Source organism: Paramacrobiotus metropolitanus, unplaced genomic scaffold, assembly GCF_019649055.1.
Source record: "Paramacrobiotus metropolitanus isolate TYO unplaced genomic scaffold, Prichtersi_v1.0 Parri_scaffold0000006, whole genome shotgun sequence".
In the NCBI taxonomy this organism is placed as follows: Eukaryota; Metazoa; Tardigrada; class Eutardigrada; order Parachela; family Macrobiotidae; genus Paramacrobiotus; species Paramacrobiotus metropolitanus.
Window position 1 is genome coordinate 1,902,862 of NW_026570226.1, and position 23,015 is coordinate 1,925,876.

At 44.0% G+C, this 23,015-nt stretch overlaps 2 protein-coding genes across 2 annotated transcripts; both read left to right on the forward strand.

The window, feature by feature from the left end:
* Positions 1-195: 195 nt before the first annotated feature.
* On the forward strand, positions 196-4,031 carry LOC129581928 (UDP-glucose 4-epimerase-like). Its single transcript, XM_055473233.1, has 8 exons — positions 196-679; positions 778-899; positions 1,399-1,512; positions 1,725-1,904; positions 2,101-2,281; positions 2,348-2,433; positions 2,498-2,690; positions 3,448-4,031. The coding sequence occupies exons 1-8, from the start codon at positions 550-552 to the stop codon at positions 3,501-3,503; spliced, it is 1,062 nt and encodes a 353-aa protein (XP_055329208.1). The 5' UTR covers positions 196-549; the 3' UTR covers positions 3,504-4,031.
* Positions 4,032-4,106: 75 nt separating this feature from the next.
* On the forward strand, positions 4,107-22,366 carry LOC129581927 (laminin subunit alpha-like). Its single transcript, XM_055473232.1, has 35 exons — positions 4,107-4,653; positions 5,410-5,646; positions 5,798-5,968; positions 6,367-6,534; positions 6,595-6,640; positions 6,744-6,862; positions 6,939-7,029; positions 7,259-7,531; positions 7,761-7,898; positions 7,970-8,107; positions 8,178-8,315; positions 8,417-8,611; positions 8,669-9,621; positions 9,924-10,463; positions 11,152-11,772; positions 11,910-12,205; positions 12,419-13,119; positions 13,371-13,847; positions 14,011-14,410; positions 14,607-15,369; positions 15,585-16,262; positions 16,459-16,893; positions 17,114-17,308; positions 17,432-17,565; positions 17,778-18,267; positions 18,365-18,495; positions 18,557-18,685; positions 18,785-18,902; positions 19,035-19,635; positions 20,050-20,298; positions 20,431-20,692; positions 20,807-21,144; positions 21,447-21,629; positions 21,695-21,748; positions 21,861-22,366. The coding sequence occupies exons 1-35, from the start codon at positions 4,231-4,233 to the stop codon at positions 22,151-22,153; spliced, it is 11,178 nt and encodes a 3,725-aa protein (XP_055329207.1). The 5' UTR covers positions 4,107-4,230; the 3' UTR covers positions 22,154-22,366.
* The last annotated feature ends 649 nt before the right edge of the window (positions 22,367-23,015 follow it).

A 23,015-nucleotide genomic window follows, 5' to 3' on the forward strand; every position in this document is an offset into this window, starting at 1 on the left:
TTTGGTAATAATGACGTGCACCACTTGCTAACTTTTCGACTTGCCGATGCGGACGCTCTACAATTGCAAAATGTAATTATGCAGTTTGGAACTGACTGCTAATCGCGGTAACCGCCGACTCAGCGAAAGTTTGCAGTCTGCCACGACGATGCCGAGCCGGTGGTTAGGTTAATTTTGAAACTCCAGTAAGTGCGACGTAGCCAGTTTTACGAAGTCCTTTTGGAATATTCAGAATGAAAAGAAATTTGTCGTTGTTTTTGTTTAGTGGTTGTGTGAACTAATTTCAATTTTTTTGTTCGCGGTTTGGTGACAGCTTTGTTCTGAACTCTGGCCTACAACGAGTTACAAAATTGTTTTATTCTGGTATTCCGACATTAGCGTAGTTATAGACTCTTATTATCTTATAGTTACTTAGTTGTGCTGGTCGACCGCGTCTTCGACCGTGCTCTACGTGACAGTTATCCGCACAAAAGTGATCGAAGAGCTGCAGCGGAACGGATTGCAAATTTGGTATTGACTAGAAGAAGACAATTTTCTATACCTGCAGCGATGACATCGGGATCCCGGACCGTTCTTGTGACTGGTGGAGCGGGATATATTGCTAGCCACTGCATTGTGGAGCTGCTGAACGAAGGATACCAAGTGGTGGCTGTGGATAATTTTGCCAATGCTGTGGAAGGTAAAAGTGTGTTCCACTCCACTCTTGTAAATAATAAATTCAACAGTTGTGGATACTAGATACCTCCGTCTATTTGTTAAAATGTTTATTTTCCCTAGATCCTCAGGCTTCGGGATTCCCAGAGAGTCTGAAGCGGGTTGAGCAAATCACTGGGAAGAAATGCATTTTTCATAAGGCTGACATGAACGACACTCAAGCTTTGAATGCAATCTTTCAAAAGGTTTGTGAAATCATAATTATGGTATGTATTGTTCTGCGTTTAGATTTGCTGTGCTGCCTGTTGAAATCTTGGTAACGATGCATGTTGATGATAATGTATTTTAACTATAGGGTAATTTTTTTAAAATTTTTTGTTTTGTATTTTGTGCATGTTATTCCAATTTTTTTCGAAAATTTTATTGCTGCCATATAAACTATTACATTTTATCACACGTTATATGTGCATATGTATGTACTACAGTAATTTTGCCTATTTACTATTATGCCTGTATTGTACTACCTGGACTTCTTTCGTTTGCCGTGTTGGTGGTGAGATCAAGATGCATGCTATACACTAGAATAATTATCGGTATACGACTAAACGTGCATTAAAACTTCTGTTACCCTGTCCTTTTCATCATTTTGTTTTCTGAAGAAAAGAATGTGCAACAGGTGCATGCGTTTAAATTATTCGCCTTTTCCCTGCATGCTGCAATTCTTGATAATTATTGCTGTTTCAGCATGAAATTTATTGCATTATTCATTGCGCTGCCTTGAAAGCGGTGGGAGAATCGGTGCAGAAACCATTGGAATATTATAAGAGCAACGTTGGAGGATCGATCAATCTCTTAATGGTATGTGATGTAGTGTGGTCACAAAAATTGTGTTACCAGTGAAACGTAACGGTGTTATGGCTGTGTAAGAAATGTACTGGTTCGGTTAAATATTGTTAGTTTCAAACTTATTATTACTTTACATAAATCGTACAAGATGCAAGTAGCGGTGTGCGAAAATGCCTGTTCGCCTTTTTTCGGCTTGATGCAAACATGGTTACGGTTTTCAACAGGTTGCTAGAAATGCGGGAGTCAAGCGTTTCGTCTTTTCCAGTTCAGCAACAGTTTACGGAAATCCTCAGTATCTCCCGATTGATGAGAAACATCCGGTTGGTGTAGGAATAACGAATCCTTATGGGCAGACGAAGTATATGGTGGAAGTCATACTTCAGGATTTGCACAAGTCTGATGCAGTAAGCTTACTTCCAGTTGCCGCTACCCTGACGACAGTACCACTGTGCTTGTGTTTTTCATATTGAGCGTGTATAGCGTGGTAGCAGGTGTTTTTTTGTAAAATTAAACTCTTTTGCGGTAAGTTTTATGAGATAGATACGAATTTTGGTTGATTTTATCACAGAGCAGGTGCAATTGAGATTACCTCTTTTTTAGGCTTGGGACATAATCTTGCTGCGGTATTTTAATCCAGTAGGATCGCACGAATCGGGAAGAATAGGCGAAGATCCCCAGGGTCCTCCAAACAACCTTATGCCGTTCGTTGCGCAGGTCGCAGTTGGCCGACAACCGGAATTGAAAGTTTTTGGATCGGATTACGATACAAAGGATGGAACGGGTAAACTCCTCCGATGGCCCAAAATGCAGTTTTCATTGCTTGATGGCTGCATGTTGTGTATTTCAGGTGTGAGAGACTATATCCACGTTGTGGACTTGGCCAAAGGCCATGTGGCTGCTCTGAAAAAGTTCGAAAAATCGTTTGGACTGAAGGTGAGACCCCTTTGGTTGCTGCTCATGAGATTTGCCATTGAGCATTGAGAAACTTGATGTTTAGGTTTACAATTTGGGAACTGGTCAGGGATATTCCGTTCTGGAAATGGTCGAGGCTTTCAAAAAAGCTTCCGGTCGAGATATACAGTATCGAAAGGTCGATAGAAGAGGAGGAGATGTTCCAACTGTATACGGTTCCGCAGCGTTGGCGGAGAAAGAACTAAACTGGAAATGCGAAAAAGGATTGGATGATATGTGTAAGTTTTTAATGTTCTTGTTCTTATAATTGCTTTGTTGGACTGTGTTAAGTAATTTTACATAATTTCCTGTTAATTCATCCTGATATACTGTAGTAAAATTGTTGTAGCTATATTAATTTGTAGGTATAATTTTGTTATAACTTATAACCATAATCACCTAAATTGTTAGGTGTGCCACTTCAGGTTTTAGATAGTTTTGTCTTTTATGTATATGTGCATGATACTGGAAATGTCGTTTCAAGTTTGCTTCGCTGAATCCTTCATAGTTCGTCCGCTCTAGATGAAGGAATTATAGGATCTTTCTGGATTTCATCATGTTTGTAAAATTCCAATTACACACTGTACCAAGAAGATTATTACTGACTGTGTTTCTCAACTACAGTAAGGCACTAGTATGACGGCACATTACTATCAGATGCTTTAAGTGTCGTTTAATGTTTTACCGCTTTATGCAATTTTAAAGAAGCTACAGAGCATTGGTTCAATGCTTGGAAACTACGGAACATAACAAAAATCGCCAATCCAACCCGAATGTTTTTAATAGCTGCGGATGTCTTGCTGCTATGTCTTTCGTTTGAAGTGGTGTGCTTTTGTTTCCCAGTCGTTCTGCTGCAATTTACCGCGGCTTGTCTGTGTGCCTGTGCAATGGCAGGCTTGCTCTGCACTTGTTGCATGTGGGCTTGAATTAGCGGTAATCAGAGGGGAGGCACTTCTGGGGCAGTTCCGATACATAATTGGTCTGGTTATGTTATAGGTCGAGATCTGTGGCGTTGGCAGGAGCAAAATCCAAAGGGATTCGCAAACAAGTGAACGAGAGTGGAAAGAGAAAGTGACCACTTGAGCCGTGTCTCGTGTCTTTTAGTGCCCTGACTGGGTTAAATCAACAGCTCATTCTCTCACAATGAAGGGGAAATATTCAAGGCTGGCCAGCATTGTTCTTCTGCAAACCGGATGATTAACTTGCCTTTTTCACACTCCGATGAGAGATCAAATTTAATCAGCATTCCCTGTTGTCGTCGTCTCCATAATTTATGTGTTCCTTCCAGAAATTATCTTCCTTGTTGATAACGAAGTTTTTTATCGCGAATATTGTTAATGATTGATTATACTGAACTTTGTGCCCTGATGTTCTATATTTTTCTAAATTGCTTCGGCCTTCCCGGTGTTTGCCTTTTTGTGTAGTGCACTGTATAACCATTTGGAAAAGTGTTGTTTTTGCTGAACTCGGCAAGTCTCCATCGTTTCTGGCTGTCTAACTCGGCGCAGTCAATGCGCCAGCGCAAGCTGTGTTGACTTTTACTGGGGCGTGGAGAAAAGTGCAGTAAAACGATTAAAGTCCATACTCGCTGCATCTTATCGCGATCTTGCATGCTAACCATCTTGAATTTCTCTCTGCTTTCATTAATGATTTTCCACTCATCGTCGATACACTTGGACATCGTGCAGAAAGATAGAAAGTATCAGGTTATTGGCACGGGCCAGAAGATAATTGCATGTTTCATATTCGCATCTTCTGATTAAGGCGGCAAGCCGAAATATGCCGGCAAGGATGGCCGGGCTGCTGTCGGTGTATTCCCTGGTAATTATGGGGATGTTTTTTGCTGGAAGTAATGGCCAGTCGGGTGGATTGGTGCCGGCTGAATTGCGCCTGAATTTGGCGCGTGGTCGCCAGATCACGGCGACGGCCACCTGTGGGGAGGGAACAGCGCAACCGGAAATGTTCTGTAAATTAATCGGCGCCAGTTTGGAACGCGGTGACCAGCAACATGTGCAGCGCGTCGGGCGGGAAAAATATTTTATTGTCCAGGGACAGATCTGCGACTATTGTGATCCCAGTGATCCGGATCGCGCCCATCCGGCGTCACATGCCCTTGATGGCTCGGAGAATTGGTGGCAGAGCCCGCCACTGTCTCGCGGCAGCCAGTTTATGGAAGTCAATCTCACAGTGGATTTCAATCAGGTATCCTCTCCCAGTTTTCCATTTTTTTTGCAAATATTACCGGTAAAAATGCAGACAAAATTGATAAAGCTAATAATAATTCTGTGTCTTCAATGTCCCACACTTTTATATACCCGACAAGCAATTCGGCGCGTCGGTTTTGCTTAAAGTTTTTAGGCAGTCGGCTATTTTCTGATTATATTTTGTGGTTAAAATGCACGACATGGCGGTTACAACTGTTATGCAACAGCTTGTAAATTCTACTTGTAAGTTGCCGGTTTCCTTGTTGACATTTAATTGGTTTGTTCACGTTTATCTGAATGTTTATGTATTTAAGTGCACTGACATTTGCGGTGACATAAACAACTGTCTGGCTTGTGAGAAAAATGCAGCAAATCTTATACCACTTATACTATACAAAGCACCTGCATATCGTGCCGCTATGCATTCGGAAAATGTAGTTCCGATAGTCTTAAATGGTGCAGCATACAGATTCCAAAGTGTAACCTGGCATAATTTCCAAAATTTACATTTTAGTACGTAGTAATTTGTCACAGATTAACTATACCCTTGGAAATAGTTGGAAATAAAATGCATTGCTTGAAAATATTACAATACAAAATGGCGTAAGAATTCAGTTATTAAAGGAACATTGACCTGTCGGGTATTGTAAAACGCAAAAAGTGCAGCAAAGGCACAACAAAATATACAGCATAATTATGATCTGAAAATTTGAAATGTAATTGTTATTCGATAATCATATGCTCGGCATGGTAGGAATTCTATATCGCCTATGTTGTCCTGAAAATGGGTAATGCGCCGCGACCGGAAGTGTGGGTGCTGGAACGGTCAAGCGACTACGGGAAAACGTTCCAGCCATGGCAGTACTTTGCTGATCCACCCAGCGACTGCCCACTACTTTTCGGCGTTGAACCGGACCAGCCGATTAACGGCGACGATGATGTGCTGTGCACTTCCAAGTTCAGCCGGATTGTACCGTTGGAAGGCGGCGAGGTACAATTTAGCAGTAGGAAAGCGTAATCTTGATCAAAATCGTAAACACAGTCGGCATGGAAATTGAGAGCGATTCAGCGTGATGATAATTGCAACCGTGGAATGTATGCAATGGAAGATATTCTCACCCGATTGCCGGTGTCATTTACAGATTCTTGTCTCCCTGGTTAATGATCGACCGGGCTCATCTAATTTCCTAGCGTCGCCGGTACTGCAGAACTGGCTGAGAGCGACCAATATCCGCTTCAGCTTCCGCCGGATGAAAACACTGATGGGGCACAGTAGCGGTGTCGCACGACAGGATCAAACGGTCACGCGCCGGGTAAAACAATCAGAATTTTCCAAAAAAAAAATTTGAAAAAACAACTATAAAATTTGATAGTACACTAAAAAATCTAGCACACTAAGAAAGTCTAGAACAAACAAAGTCTACTGAATTATAATTTACTAAGCTCACTTTGGCTTTGTCTGAAATTTATTACCAGAAATTTATTAAGTACAATTTACCAATATTATGTATAAGGATTTTACTTTGTTTAAAACAGAAAAAAATTACAGACTAATTAATACGTAAGCGTATTCGAGCACAATATTCAGATTTTTGTTTCTTTTTATTTTGAAAAATTGCTACCAATTATTTCTAGCAACAAATATTTACCGATATTGTGTAGAATTTCCTGTTGATAGTTTCAATAATTTCGCATTTTTCTTCTTCCGCAGTATTACTACAGCGTACGGGACATTAGTATCGGCGGTATGTGTGTGTGCAACGGACACGCCAGCGCCTGCGAACCGTTCGATCCGCATGACCCTGCCCGTTGGTTATGTCGTTGTGCCCACAATACTTGCGGAACATACTGTGACCATTGCTGTCCCGGATTCGTGCAGGTAGAATATTCATGTCGACTTCCCTAAAATTCCTGTTAGATAAAATTTTGTTGTTTGTAGAAAAAATGGCAACCGGCATTCGCTAATGCCTCCAACGAATGTGAACGTGGGTGGCTTACTGTAATTCTTTAGCGTGTAATTCTTTAGGGTAAAGATTGATCGAGCCTAGTATTGATTTGTTTGTTGTGGTAATCTTGAAAATTCTTTAGCGTGTAACTGCCACGGTCACTCCAGCGAATGCCAGTATGACCCAGAAATAGACGAGAAACATCTAAGTTTAGACATCCATGGGAACTACGAGGGCGGTGGAGTGTGTCGTAACTGCCATGTATGGATTTTCTCAATATATCGGATGTGCGATTAATTAATGTCCAGTTGAATATTTTGTTTGTGCCTTCATGTAGGATAATACCGAGGGAATAAACTGCGAGAAATGTCGTTCGGGCTTTTTCCGTCCGTATGGAAAGGATAAATCGGACCGCGACGCGTGCCAGGGTATGTGGGTGCCGATAACGATGTGGTCAATGTAGTGTAGTGTTGTGCCAGATCCATTTTTCCGGAATTCTGAAACCGCTGAATTTCCGCATTTCATCAAAAGAATACGCTTCTAAAGCAATCACAAAAGTAGAATCTGATACAATTTTTGTAAATAAAGGGGTTTTATTAATACTTTTCTTTTGAAATCAAAAGTGGTTAATGTTAATTTGCCTTGAAAATTTTGTAGTTTGTCGCTGCAATCCCCGGTTCACAACCGGAAACTGCGCGGAAGGCACCGGTATCTGCGAGTGCAAGCCGAATTACACGGGCACCAACTGTGATCGCTGCAATCTGGGCTACTACGATCCTCCGGAATGCAAACCCTGCGACTGCAACTACAACGGAACGATGAACCAAGTGTGTAATGTGGGACGCGGCGCGTGTCCGTGCAAACCGAACTACACCGGTCCCAAGTGTGATCAGTGTGCTGACACTTACTACGACTTCCCCAACTGCACGTGTACGTATACATTGTTTCGTCGATATATACAGTAGATTAATCGTTGATCCTAGTACGTCTGGCTTTACTGTTTGTTTACTTTCCACTGGCTTTCTGAGTTTTACTTGTTTGTATTTTCATGTACAGAATATACCAAAAATAAAATTATTACATATTCTATAAAATTATTCCCACTTTCCGGCATAGTTGTTTCTCCATTTGAGAGGTTAATTTTTTTTCAAAACTTCAGCCTGCGATTGTGATGCCCGGGGATCCCCTAATCCCGTCTGCGACAAAACAACCGGACAGTGTGCCTGTGAAAACAGTTTTGGCGGGCTCCGTTGTGATCAATGCGGTGATGGATATTACGGTCATCCGCGGTGCAGCTGTAAGTACAAGTTCTGCTGGCCGGTGTTTTTCAGCGTGATTGCGTCACCGTAATATTATGTTTATTACCAGTGTGCGACTGTGATCCGGCTGGAACGGTGAAAGAAATCTGCCAAAAGGACACCGGTGTGTGCATCTGCAAACCGGGGTACGATGGTGTTCGGTGTGATCGTGCTGCGCCAGGTTTCTATGGCTATCCGGAAGTCAAAAGTAAATCATTTCGAACGATAAATTTTACAAGCGAATAATTATGCCAATGATTTAACTTATCTTTCGTTAGAATGCGACTGTCATGCCGCCGGATCGATCAACGATATCTGCGACAGCAGCACGGGACGGTGCCCGTGCAAAAATAATTTTTCTGGACGCGAGTGTGACCTTTGCGCTACCGGCTACTACAAATTTCCCGAATGTTTAGGTAGGTTATTTGAACAAAAAAACCACACTTTCATTTGACAGTTGCTAACCAAGTGGTGCAGCTAAAGTTCGACTTATGAAAAACACTAATTAAATTTGCAGACTGCAAATGTGATCCCTACGGCACCATCGGAACCACCTGCGACAATCGTGGCCAGTGTCAGTGCAAGAAAAACTTTGTCGGCAAAACCTGCAATCAATGCAATGAAGGATTCTACAATTATCCACTGTGCGAAGGCTGCAACTGTAATCCAGCCGGATTAATCACGTCATTTGGTGGATGCGGAAAAGTCCAGGGTGAATTTTACTCAAAGGTCACATAGAAATACATGCTGTAAGGAAACGGTATTGTAGGAGAACTGTGCCAGTGTAAAGAGCGCGTTACCGGTCGCATCTGCGACCAGTGCAAACCCGGCTACTGGGGCCTGGACATCTATAATCCCTTAGCCTGCGACGAATGCACTTGTCACGCCGCCGGTACCATCTCGGCGTTAGGCGTGTGTAATCCGCGCAATGGTCGTTGTCCCTGCAAAACCAATGTGGAATCGCGCACGTGCGACAAATGCCGCGACGGCTTTTACAGTCTGGACGCTCACCATCTGCACGGCTGTGTGGCGTGTGGATGTGACGTGGGCGGGGCTACTACGGGCATCTGCGAAAAGAACACCGGACAGTGTCAGTGCCGACCGCGTATTAACGGGAAAACTTGCAGTCAGGTGTTAAAGATGCATTATTTCCCCACGTTACATCATTTGAAATTCGAAGCGGAAGACGGACACGCCAAGGAAAACGCTCCGGTGCAGTACGAATTCAACGTAAATGATTATCCTGGATACTCGTGGCGAGGATACGCGGTGATGTCGACCAAACAGCCGGAGATTTATGTGCCCATTCAGATACGGAAACCATCACTGTATCGCTTGCTGATTCAGTATGTCAACCTGGCTAATGCGTCGGCTAAGGCGGAGGTTATCGTCTCGCCGGAAATGAGCGGGGAGATTGATCAGAAGAGCACGGTGGAGTTTCTGCCGACTAAAGAAGGGAAGTATGTGGGTGTGGGCGAAGGGACAAGTGTCAATACGTTCGTTCTGCATCCGGGACACTGGGAGGTGGTGCTGAAAACGGCGCAACCGGTGCTGATTGACTACATTGTGCTTCTACCGCAGGCGTACTATGAAGCCACCATTCTGCAGCAGAATACACACGCTCCGTGTTTGTACGAGGGGAATCAGTCGTCGTGCCAGAACTATACGTATCCGGATTTCGATAATTTTGTGCAAATAGATCCATTGGATCCAACCCATCCGGTATAGCAAACCAAACTGATATTTCTTAGCAATTTGTTTAATAACTACATGCATCTGTAAAATAACTTGTAACTAATTTTCATAAACTGAAAGTATTTAAAATAAAGTGGCAACAGCTAACCGTAAATACGTACTCGTAGTTGAGTAAAAACTCGTACGCACAGTTTCTTACGTATACATACTGCATTAATTAAGTACCTTTAGCCTGGTTACCAACTTACCGGTGACTTATAGTTTTGGTTTATTATTTACAGTTTCTGTTTATTTTCTATGGTTATATTATCTATTCGCCGGTTTTTAAGGTGTATTACAAGAAAAACGGAGATAATCGCAAACCACAAGTGGATGAATCGCGGCCGGGAATGCGTGGAGTGTTGATCGACGAAAGCCAGCCCCAGCTAACCTTAGAACCGGAAATTCTCCCCAAAGAACGCCATCACCTGATCCTGTCGTACTTCACCGCCGACACCAACGCGGCTGACCGCTTAAACGTATCCATTCAGATGCGCAACGATGTAGCCCCCGGAGAGTACCGGGTGGAGATCTACGACTGCCCATATGCACAGGGCTGCCGCAGCGTCGTAGTGGATGAACGGGGTCACATGGCCACCTTCGCCCCGACGGATGGCTATGGGAAAATAGTCCTGGTGCCGGTTAGTCGCCGCGACGGTGCCCATCCGGATTTCGTCCTAACCGGGATTACTGCGGTACCGCGTGACCAGTGGAGTGTGGATTATGTACGCCCGAAGAGTGCGTGTGTCGTGGTGGGTGATAAGTGCGAAGTGATGGAATATATGCCGATTCCCGAGTCGGAAATGGTTGAAGCCGAGACGGATTTGCAGGTTGGTCATTGTTTATATGTGTAGTTAATTTTAAAGAAACCAGTGGTGAGCATTGGTGCAATTGTGGAGGTTAATTTGTCTTAACGAAGTAATGGGTTTATTTAAATTTTTAATGCATAACAACAAATTAATATCAGCAGATTTGGACTAACTGAATATAAATTTAATTAAATGAATTTAAATTTAACGTTACACGAGATGTTTTCATAGGCAAATTTTCAAGTAGGTAATTTATAGATAGAACGTGAAACGCACTGCTGCCGTTCTAATGATGACTCTAAGTTCTTATAATGAGTAATAACTTGCTCAGCTGAGATATTATAATTAACCGACAACACCTGATCTCTGAACAGTAACATTGAAATTCTGAATATATATATATCGTAGTGTGATGGCGAATACCTCTACCAGCTTATAATTGTAGATTTGCGTCGTGCAATAGAAGTGCGTTTACAGTAATTAAACAATTTTTCATATCTCGTAGTGAGTTTTTGTGGATTTTCTTTTCTTATCCATATAACATTGTTGAAAAAGCTTGCAAATAGCATGATTCGAGTGTTCCAATAAAATTTACTCCCCTAGTGGTGCGAAATATGAAAGTGCGTTCACGAGTGTGATCCTTAAGAATAAGAACTTATTTACAAAGTAATAGCCACTCTGCAATCATACTGTTTTCATTGCTATGCAGGCCAACCTGATGCGGCCGGAAATCCCGGCATTACCAGCCAAAGTACAGACGGCCCTGTTATACCAATCCAACCAGTCCCTCTACCTGCGCGGCAGCAGTGCGCGATCCGGTAACCACGTTTTCTTGGTACACTACTACCAGCCCCACGGAGCCGGCGCCCAGCTAGAGGCGGCGGTCCAGGGTGTGGAAGCCACGCCGGCTGTTCTGGAGACCAGTTTCTGTCCGTCCATTAGTGGATGCCGGGCAGTGCTGCGTCCCGCCGAAGGGCAGCAAAACAGTTTCCGATTGGGAAAAGATTACTCGGTAACCATTAAGGGTAGCGACGGTCATGAAGTGTACATTGACTACGTCGTGGCACTGCCGGCGGATAAGTACCGGGAGCAGCTTTTACAAGAACCGTCGCGTGACCTTTCGGCACGCTTCATCGGGGAATGCGCGGATCGTTACTTTGATATTGACCCCAAGACGCAGGGATTTTGCCGGCAAGCGACATTTTCCCTGGTGTCGGGATTTAACAGCGAGGCGGTTTCGTGCGATTGTAATTTGGATGGGTCGGTGTCCATGCAGTGTGAAGAAATGGGTGGACAGTGTCAGTGTCGAGCGAATGTTATCGGGAGAAAAGTGAGTGCGATGTATGTTTAAACACAAGAATCGTAGTCGAGTGGCTAATGCAGACACCGGAAGCTGGGTAAATGCTTTATCTGGCTTTATGGTAAATGAATAACTGGATATTCTTATTAATTTTTTTGTTTTTTAAGTGCACGAGATGTAAATCGGGATTCTGGGGTTTTCCGGCGTGCAAGCAGTGCAATTGCCCTTTCAACTCCATATGTGACCCGGTTAGTGGGGCCTGCATTTGTCCACCGAAAGTGCAGGGAGACCGGTGCGATACATGTATGCCAAGAACCTTCGGCTTCCATGCGATCACCGGATGTCAGGATTGTAATTGTAATCCTTACGGAAGTAACGGCTCTTTAAGCTGTGACCAGGACAACGGAAATTGCTACTGCAAGAAAAATGTTGCCGGCCGGAAATGCGACCACTGTCTCACTGGGTAGCTAAAACTTTTACCAGAAGAAGTTGCACATTAAAACTATGCTTAAAACTTTAAACAAGGGTATTTAACTATTTTATGCCAATTATATATAATTTATTTTATATCTTTATATAATTTATAATTTGTTTTATATAGTTTATTTTATTTTATATCAGGTATTCCGTTTTGTTCCTTTGCTTCGCACGACGCAACCTGCATATCATTTTATAGGTATTATTCGTTTCCACAATGCCAAGCTTGCCATTACTGTGACATACGTGGCGCCACCGACGCCGTTTGCGATCAGACTAGCGGTCAGTGTCTGTGCAAGGAAAACGTCGCCGGTCCCCGTTGTGACGTGTGCAAAGCGTCCACATTCCTTCTGGACACCAAAAATCCCCAAGGTTGCACCAAATGCTTCTGTTTCGGTATTACACATCAATGCCACAGTTCATCCTACCTGCGCTATCTCATCACCAGCATTGGTCAGGCCAATTGGACCACCGTCCCATCGCTGCCCATCGCCGTGACCAGCACCGGCGTGGAAGCTACGCCCACCGCCAACATCACCGGCGAGATCTATTGGGTGGCACCGGAAGAATTCCTGGGCAACCGCGTGACATCATATGGCGGGAATCTGACATATTCTGTTATTGTCAGTGCGGATGATAGTACTGGGTCCATGTCGCCGGATGTTGTGTTAAAGGGGAAGAATATGACGCTGGTGCATTTTCATGACACTCAACCGTCGGTAGGGGTGCATCACGAAGTGGACGTGGAGATTGTGGAGAAGAATTTCGAGCATGAGTCGGGGAATAAACCCACGCGTGATCAGTTTATGATGCTGTTAGCCGGTTTGGAGGAGATCAGAATTAAGGCCGGCTATTTCAGCAAACCGAAATTACTGACACTGAATTATGCTTCGATTCACGGTATGTTATCATATGTATGAAAAATTGTTAAAATCTTGTTCGACGTATTGTATTCGATATTTTATTTATTCTATCTGTAGTTAATTTTTTGTGTACATACAAGTACGTTAATTAAAAGCTTTAAGAAAGCTGCTATATCTTGCCCTTTCTTCAGATTGGTACGTTATTGACAAATAAGTGATTTTAAAAAACGATTTGAAATACGTGAAATTGTTGGGAAAAAAAGCCGGAATTATAAGTTTCCATAACAGGTGCCCTTTCCCCTTCGGCTGCTTTTGCCGCTGGACTGGTTCTGAACGAGACCGCGCAACAAGTTGAAGAATGCCGCTGCCCTCCGGGTTATGCGGGGCCCTCCTGTGAGGAATGCGCGCCCCAACATTTCCGCAGTAAGATCGGTCCGTATCTCGGTATGTGTCTGCCGTGTGACTGTAATAATCACGCTGAGCGTTGTGACGTGGAGACCGGTCAGTGTATCAACTGCCTGCACAATACCACCGGCGAGCGCTGTGAACGCTGTGCGGAAGGATACCATGGGGATGCCACGCGCGGTAGTCCGTATGATTGTATGATTTGTGCATGCCCCTTGCCAATCGAAGGCAACAATTTCGCGACGACTTGCGAGGTTGCGCCGGATGGACTGGATATTTACTGTACATGTCGCGAGGGATATGTGGGCGAACGGTGTCAGCATTGTGCGCCGGGATATTTTGGACGGCCGGATGCGCCAGGTGAGACTCGCACAGCCGTAAAAAATATAAATAATTTATAGTTTCAGTATAAAATTATTTTTTCAGAAAGCTGTATAATTTGCTACTTACAATAACCCAAATAACTCAATTACAAATAAAAGTATTAGGGAAGATTTATTTGACATGACCGTTTTTAACGCAGGTGGATACTGTCAGCCCTGCCAGTGTCACGATAACATTGATCCACTGGATCCCGAGAGTTGTGATCGTGTGACCGGAGAGTGCCGAAAATGTTTGAAAAACACCACTGGTGACCAGTGCCAGACATGTGCCACTGATTTTTATGGAGATCCCACCAAAGGACTATGTCAGGTGTGCGACTGTGAGCCGTATGGAACGGAAGAATGCAACACGACGGATGGATCGTGCAAGTGTTGGCCCAATGTGGTCGGTCCACGTTGTGACAAATGCGCACCCAACCACTGGAATTTTGAGTCTGGAAAGGGTTGTTCATCCTGTTATTGCGGAGTTGGCAGCAAGATGCAGCAGTGCAACCTGGAAACCGGACAGTGCTTGTGCCAACCGGGAGCCGCTGGACAACGGTAAACAAAAACGCACATTATCAGAAAAATGAAAGTATTTTTTTGTAACTCAAGATTATCCTTTTTTTTTGGTAATTTGGTGATGGCTAAGTAACGTCGTTGTCCAGGATAATTTGGATGCATAAAACAATTTATCTCTTTTGCAAAATAAGTGGCCGCCAAAGTTTATCATGCATGACCTTTCTTTTATACTTAGATGTGATCAATGCGCGCACGGATATTGGAATCTCACTGCTGCCGGCTGTCAGCGCTGTGCTTGTGCCACCAAATATTCCGTTGGTGAGATGTGCGACCAGCAGACCGGGCACTGCTCTTGTCTTCCGGGAGTGACCGGAAGTGACTGCGATCGTTGCAAAGCGCGCCACGTCCTCAAAGAAAACTATGGCTGTATTAGCTGCGAAGATCAGTACTGTGTCGTCACTCTGCTCGACGATTTCGACACCCTGCACAACCAAGTGGGCGTGGCCAGCAGCGACTTCGAGCGCGTCTCGGCCACCCATTTTGCCATACGCCGACAGAACCACATCAACGAGACCATCGGGAATCTGACGCAAGCCGTGAATTTCTTGCAACTGAGTGGCACACCCAGTCTTCTCAATGCCGTGCGGGCCGATCTCGAGAAGTATGAAAAGGTCATCGATCGTCAGTCGAAGACAGGTGGCGACCATAATAAGAACGCACAGGAGCGACTAAATGGAGCGGATAAGGCGCGGGAGGATTTGGTGGACATCTGGCGGCAGCTGGTGCAAGCCAAGATCAATGCGTCAGAATTTCGGACACAGATGATCGCGCTGGAGGATTATCTGCGACTGGGACCGGGAAGGGTCACGGAAAGCGCGCATATCGCCGAGCCGATTCTGAATCAGCTGAAAAATAGGAAATTTGATGATTATTTGACCAACACCACGAAAGAGAAAGAAGCAGCAGAGGCCTTGAGAGATAACGTCAAAACGTTCCAGGTAAGATATGGACGGACAAATATGCACATAAAATATATTTCCGAAGGGCGCGTACAATGTACAATATAATGCGAAATCACTTGATTTCTCAGTCCCAGTGCATACAGTTACAGAAAATATAAAGTAGTATGGAGGTTGCAACCCTCTCGAAATATCCGTTATTAATTCGTTATTAATTTGGATTCGTTATTAATTTGAACTAATTTTCGTTCTAGACGAAATTCAATGAAACCGATAAAAAGACGCAAACAGTGCTGGCCAATGTGACGCAGTATCAATCGAAAATGCGCGATCTGGAGAAATTATCTATCAACGCTACCGAGACCGCCGCTACCACCCAGGACAAGCTTGACCGGATCAAAGAAAACATTACCGACAACATCAACGCCTTGACCCAGTTGGAAATTCTCATCCGCGATACCATCACCAATTCGTCCACGAAGAAGACCGGCGCCCAGATGTTCTTAACGGAAGCGGAAACGGCCTTTGCCGGCTTGGATGGACTAAGCACCCGCGTCAAAACACAAGCCGATGACCTCGAACAACAAAACCGGCAGATGCGTCTGGATCATCAAGAAGCTCGGCGCACACTGTCCGACACCCGAGGACATGTGTACATGCTGGAAAACGAAGCTAACCGCGTGGATAATTTGTTTAATCCGACACGCAACGCCGCAGCCGACGGCAAGAAAGCGGCGAATGTGTACGACGATATTGTGGACGATGTGGAAGAGGGTAAAGCCGCGCTGGCCAATGCGACCATCTTCGCCACGGAGATCACCGGCATCACCAGTACACTGGAAGTAGCTGTGCCGGAATCGAAGAGTGCGAGTGAGACCCTGAATCGCCAGGCGGATCAGGCTAAAATAGATGCGCTGAAACTACGCGGACAAGTAAGATAAAAAATAATAATATAGGTACTCGATAGATGCTTTAACGATACTTTAAAGGTCACCATCTTGTATTTATCCTGTTTTTAAAATTTTCGAGATAACTATCTTTTATATATGTTTTCGAGTTTTGCCGATGAAAAATTGAGTAATTGTTTTTTGGCACATATTTTGTTGTTAACTTCAAATTTTTTGCCAGGTGGAGAGTAATCAAAACAAAGGTGCGGCCATTCGCGAAGACCATGTAAAAACCGAGCAGGTCATTGCGGCTGTTCGATTGGGGATGGGGCAATTACCGAAAGGTGACAGTCGTGGTCAGGCGAATACAATCAAAGCCAGCGCGGTTGCGGGCATCGACAAGGCCAATGAGGCGATGCGGCGAGCCGACGAGATTATCGCGAATCTGGCCGGGACGGCGGTGGGACAGCAAAATAAGCCCAGCGGTTCGGCACAGGATGTGGTCATTGTCCAGAGTGCAGCGGTCCAGATTCCCCAGGATATTAATCGGATCACGCAGCAGATCGGGTCAGTGGAGACGATGGTGAACCAGAATGATGCAAAGGTCAACGCGCTGGGCAACAAATTGGCTGAATTAAAGGAGAAGATTGAACTGACACGAAGTCTCGCCAGCAGAGTACGTTGCAAATGTGAAACGTTACACAAAAATCGTATCTGTACATAGTTACATATTACGCATATAATTTTTGTGCGGGGTACTGGTTCGCTCTTGCCAGCGCATTAAGCTACATCGGACAGATTCCAACGCATTTAGCCACTACTACCGATTCCTTTAGGTTTATCGGTATTTCGAAATTTTGAAAATTTAATAGAGTCATTTATGTATTTTACGATAGATTAAAGTTGGATCGCAGTTTACTCGGGAAAACATTCTGCAAGTGAAGAATCCGCGCGATTTATCATCGCGCGCTGCCACCTACACTCATGCCAGCTTGTTCTTCAAAACTGTGGAAAGGGACGGTTTGCTCTTCTATCTCGGCAACGAAATGGGCACATCGCGACGCGTTAAACGCGACTTCACTTTTGTCACCGTAAGAAACGCAAATGTATTAATTAGGTGGACTTATTATGTTAAATCATTTCAGCGAGATCACATTTTGCATGTGCTTCATGGTATGATGGAAATACGTACGTTATGTTGACGCTTTGTGTAGGATGACTACATGGCCTTGCAAATCATGGAGGGCTTTGTGGAGTTAGTTTACGATCTGGGATCAGGTGCAGCAACAATCCGCGTGGACGATCGCTACGTGGCCGATAACCAGTGGTACCAGGCCATTGTGGAGAGGTACGTAATCAAAGTAAAAAGAGTAAGTAATAAAGAAAAATAAGGTAATTAATAATAATAAACGTCATGGATGTTGGTTCCGAAAAAAAAGACATTTGGTGAACTGGCAAACATTAGCAGGAAAAAGTGAAATTACATGTCAAAATGCTTGTAGTTCGGATGGCACAAAAACTTCCAGTTTTCACTGTTTTCGCAAAATTTATTTTTTACAGAATTGGTAAAACAGCCACGGTTCTCGTGCGCTACCCGCGACAGCAGAACGGTAAACCGGAAGGGTACGCGCGCAAGAGCGGCACTTCGCCGGGTGCCAACAGTGTATTCAATCTGAACCAGGCCAACTCCACGTTCTTCGTGGGCGGTGTGCCACTGAACTACCGCTTACAAATTCCGGTACGGAATAAACGCTTTGCCGGCTACATCGAGCAGGTGGCGTTCGATGAGGATCCGGTGGGGCTGTGGAATATGGGCAATATGACCTTTGACACAGAGCGGCCCACCACAGTACCGCAGTTGGCGGGCGGGCGGAATCAGCTGATTGAATCGAAGGGCCAGGTGGAGGGTGGCATCAAATTAGACGGGACGGGTTACGCCGTCTACGCCATGGAAGCCCGCACCGACGTGGCCAGCCAGACGTCTTGTATTGTAGCGATGAAGACGTTCGCTAAGGATGGGCTTTTGTTTTATTTAGCGGGCGATGGAAATGTAAGGAATTTTTCTGGTGCAAATATTGCATTTGCTCTATTATTAACGCTTTGTTTTTTAATTTGTTTTTTTTAATAAATCTAAGTAAATTTTTCAGGAGGATTTTCTGGCTCTGGAACTGCGAGATGGCTTCGTGGTTTTCAAATATAATCTCGGATCTGGTGTTGTGGAGTTGAAATCGCAACAGCAGTATAATGACGGAAATTACCACAATATTCAAGCACAGCGGTATAACCTTAAACGGTGGACCGTTTCTTCTGTGTTATTGTCAAGATGTTGTATTTTGCAGGTTTGGTAAGCGTGGTGGTTTGATGATTGATGGTGCCTCCGTGGCGGATGGTATGTCGCCCGGTCATGAGGATAAACTGGAAGTGACGCGATTTATGTATTTGGGTGGCACATCGTTCACGAGACAAGAGTATGTTTGTTTCTGCTTTTAGCAGTTTCTAAATGTACTCGAAAGTTTTTGCAACAGTGCAACTGGGTCTTGTGACGTCAAATGTTTTGTTTTTTGCAGTGAAACAACAGCTACTGGGTTTGAAGGATGTGTGAACAGTTTGGAATTCATGGCTAAGCAAGTGAAGTTAGACGAACTGAAAGAATCGAAGGGCAGCATTCTGGGATGCCCAGAAACGGTAGGAAGTGAAATTTATTTAAACCCTACTTATAAACAAAATAAGTGTTTAGAAGAAATTTATTTTAACTAATTTAAAACCTACACAGAAAGAAAGTATTGAAGGTTTTTAGATGTAATTCATTTTGCTTAGATCCGCCGTGGCGTCAGCTTCGAAGGCGGGGCTCCCGGTTATTTGGCCATGCCATCGGTTAGCGTCAAGGATCACTTCCACATCACCCTGAAATTCCGTACCGCCCAACCAGACGGACTCCTCTTTTTCACATCCAACGAGGATGTTTCGCAGATTCTTAGTTTATCCTTGCGGGAAGGTCGCATCGTTTTTGCCTCCGACGACGGCAAAGGTCAAACCACTTCCGTTGAAACTGAACTAACCGGCTACTGGAATGGCGAGTGGCATTACGTATCGGCCATGAAAGAAACCAATCGGTTGAAGCTGATGATTGATGATTTTGAGTCCGTGCAGAGCAATGTCGGTCGCGTGGACAATCTGGCCACATCGAAACCGTTGTTCTTCGGCGGTATCCCAGCCGGGATTGTCAAAGAGAGCGACGCTATGCCGAAAACGCGAAGCTTTGATGGATGTATTGGGGATGTCGTGATTAATGATGTAGTGCAGAATTTCGCTATCAGTCAGGATAAACCGGGAGCGTCATTCGCTAGCTGCATGGTGGATTTCAAGCCAGGAGTGACACCACCAACGCTGCCACCACAACCTACCCAAGCAACACTGGGTAAGTGAAGAACGTTCGAAAAGCTATTATCTGAATTAAAAAGTGAAAAGGTTAGAGTTGTTATAAAACTGAAAATTTAGAGAAATTTGCAATATAAATTTTTGTAACTCAAATTCTGGTTGCATTTTATGCACGTTACATACAACATGGTTTCCAGTGGTCGTGTTCCACGATGTTGCAGTAACCTTACAGAATACGTTCGGTTTCTACAACTTAGTTCACTGAGTGCAGGAACTGTAACATATTAATTTTATGTAACATAATGTAAAATATGTCACATATTTGTAATAACTGAACATATTTCTTCAGTAACCGACTTTGATTGTTTATTAAACTGCTACCGAGAGGAATATGTAAAAAGACTATTTTTTTCATGACGCGCTTTTGCTTTTAATACCCGGTGGGTTATGTTAGGACCTTTCCATAATCAACTAGAAACCTCATCGACAACTACGACAACGATGTCAACGTCAACGGCGCTAACATCTGCTTCTACTACGCCGGTCGGCATGCCGGTGGTTATAACCGATGCTCCAGTCCATCCTCATCCTGTCACCGTTGTCACCGTCACAGCACCGGCAGTTACAGCTCCCGAGCCGGAAACCACACCGGCTTACGCCGGTCCGGTCCTAGAACGATGTGTTTTGCCCGAAATTCCAGATGGTAACTTAGTAATTAAGCTGAACTGTACTGCATTGGACACAGTGAAAAAGATGCATCTTTTTCACTGATTTATCTGAATAACCGCACTCTGAATTTTAAGTAACGGTGCAACCATTTTTGTGTGTACTTTAGTTGGTTCCGTCACTTCTGCTGCGCTACAGTTTGGCAGTCGACCAGAATCACGACAGGAATTCTCCTCGACACCGTCCAAGTTTATGGAAGATAGCGAATTTTCTGTTGAACTGATGACGAGGGGCTCGGATGGTGTTATTCTGTATGTTGACGATCAGAAAGCCAACCCGATTGATTTCTTAGCGCTGTACATGAAGGACGGATATCTGGTATATTCATTCAATCCGGGAGCGGGCTCGGCCATAGCTCGCAGTCGAAAAAGGTACCTTATAATACCGTGCAAAAGCATAATTATACGTTTAAAAAAAGGTCATGAACTACATTTCGTTACGCAGAATAGTTTTCTGGGGTGGTGCATATACCGGGTTATTTTCAGGTATAACGATGGTAAATGGCACAGTGTTAAAGCCGTCAAACAGAACAAAGCCGCACGACTCCTCGTGGATGATGAGGAAGTGGCATCCAGTGAGAGTCCCGGCACAACTGTATTCCTGAACACCAAGTTCCCCCTGTACTTTGGTGGAATGAATGGCAAGCGAAATGCATCGAAGAATTTGGAAAGTGTCTTGCTGCCGTTCAATGGGTGCCTGCGAAATTTACGCATGAACGGTGTACCCTTGTCGGCGCCTTCCGCCACGGTGGCTGTGACTCCTTGCAGCGAGCGCACAGAACCAGGAGCATTCTTTCCAGCCAGCGGTGGCTATATTGCCTTACGTATGTAACAAAACACAGGCTTTTTTTTACTTTTAGCAGGAATTAGAAAATCTCACTTCGTCAGGGTTAGCAGTAACTTAGCACGGGATTGTGCACAAAAATTATGTTGAATGACTTGAATCGTAGTGTAATGTAACTCAACTTCGTACCGATGGATGTACTTACTCTGTATGTGAGCAGTTTGAATTTACGCACGTCTGTAATATAGCTCCCCGTCAGCGATTCGAAATTTTTAATACATATGTATACATATAGATATTTTATACATTTTTAACTTTTTTAAGGTTTGTCTAATTTTATAGGTGACAAATTCGTGGTGAACAAAGATCTGGATATTGCCATCGAAATTAAACCTCGTTCTAACAACGGTGTAATCTTGGCTGTTGGTACCGTCAAAAAACGGCGCGATTACTTGGCCATCCAGTTAATCGATGGAACGGTGGATTTCAGCTTTGACAACGGCGCCGGACCTACCCATGTTAACGGTAAGCGTACTGTATTTATGCAAGGTCAAACTGCCACGCATGACGAAGTTTTGGGTGTTTTGCAGTCACACTTCCATCTCGTTTCTTTATATGCGATGGCGAATGGCATACTATAAAAGGTCAGTTTCATCCATAATCCAACAAATGCCGGCTGGTTTCTTAAGATACAGTTATTACCCGTTCGTGAATAAACTGAAGCAATAATTATTGCAAGCTTTGATTTTTATGTAGCTTCCAAATCGAAATTTATGGCAATGCTGAGTGTCGATGACAACTACACGAGCGACAATCGTGGTCCGACGGGTGTGACCGCTGCCGACACCGACACGCCCATTTACCTCGGTTCTCTTCCGGCCAGCGTGGGCAACATGGGAAAGGTGATCAGGAAGCAGTATGTGGGCTGTATGCGGAATCTGGTGTTGAGTCCGGGTGGGATGGCCACCGCGGCACCGGGCGTGTCGGAGAACTTTGCCACAGGACAAGTGGGTGGCAACGTCCTGGCCAATTTTTGTCATACTGCTTGACAGCCGTAATTACAGCATATCTCTTTTTTGTTTTGTTTACCTGCGTTTGTGGTTTAATTTTCGGCAAACAAGTTTTTACTCAGAAGCTGTGGACAACTAAAATTTGACTGATTGGTTGGAGTTAAGGTCATGCGTTAGGAAGCAGGAATTTGTGCAACAGCTTTGTCAAGAAATGCTCCTCTGGTGTTTCCAAAAACTTCGAATAAAACTGGTCTTTAATTCTGAAAATCAACCGGCACTGATACTAGCTCATAGGACTGCTCTACAAAAACAACAACAGCTCGATATTCTCAGCGCAGTGAATACACAGTTAAGAGTCACAGCTCATAATGTCGGACAACAAGTGGAAACAGTGGAAAATCAGTTTACTGGTTCCAGCAGTGCTCCATCAACAGACATTGCTTAATGCTTATTACTTGTTTTTTTTTATGCGAAAATTAGTCCAAATTTAATAAACGAATAAATTAAGCATCTATAAAATATTTGGTCCAAAAATTTGCGCCCGGCCCTTATTTGCTTTGCTTTGCTTCACCAGTCTTTGACTACGTATGGCACTTGCAACTCCTGCTAACTTATTATCATTTAAACATACGGTCTTGTAGGGTAGGTTATTACTGATGACGATAATACACTTTTTATTTGTCACGATTGAAATGGAATTGATCTAGTTCGCTAAAAGTTCTGTATGCGGACCATGTGCGGTAACAAGTTATTGTTATAAGGCGATTACGACCGTGAACTTGACCATCGGCAATTCGTACGACCTAATTTTGAAATTTTCACACTATAATTTTTCATTCTGTAATGTTTCGCACCTGAAAAGAACAAGTTTAATATTTTTCGGTCATTACCACCGGTATCG

Excerpts from the sequence above, each read along its gene's own strand:
- LOC129581928 (XM_055473233.1), top strand. The coding sequence starts at position 550 with ATGACATCGGGATCCCGGACCGTTCTTGTGACTGGTGGAGCGGGATAT. Across the intron at positions 680-777 it reads TTTTGCCAATGCTGTGGAAG|ATCCTCAGGCTTCGGGATTC; the intron begins GTAAAAGTGTGT and ends TATTTTCCCTAG. Across the intron at positions 1,513-1,724 it reads GATCGATCAATCTCTTAATG|GTTGCTAGAAATGCGGGAGT; the intron begins GTATGTGATGTA and ends GGTTTTCAACAG.
- LOC129581927 (XM_055473232.1), top strand. The coding sequence starts at position 4,231 with ATGCCGGCAAGGATGGCCGGGCTGCTGTCGGTGTATTCCCTGGTAATT. Across the intron at positions 21,630-21,694 it reads CGGACCTACCCATGTTAACG|TCACACTTCCATCTCGTTTC; the intron begins GTAAGCGTACTG and ends GGTGTTTTGCAG. Across the intron at positions 21,749-21,860 it reads CGAATGGCATACTATAAAAG|CTTCCAAATCGAAATTTATG; the intron begins GTCAGTTTCATC and ends ATTTTTATGTAG.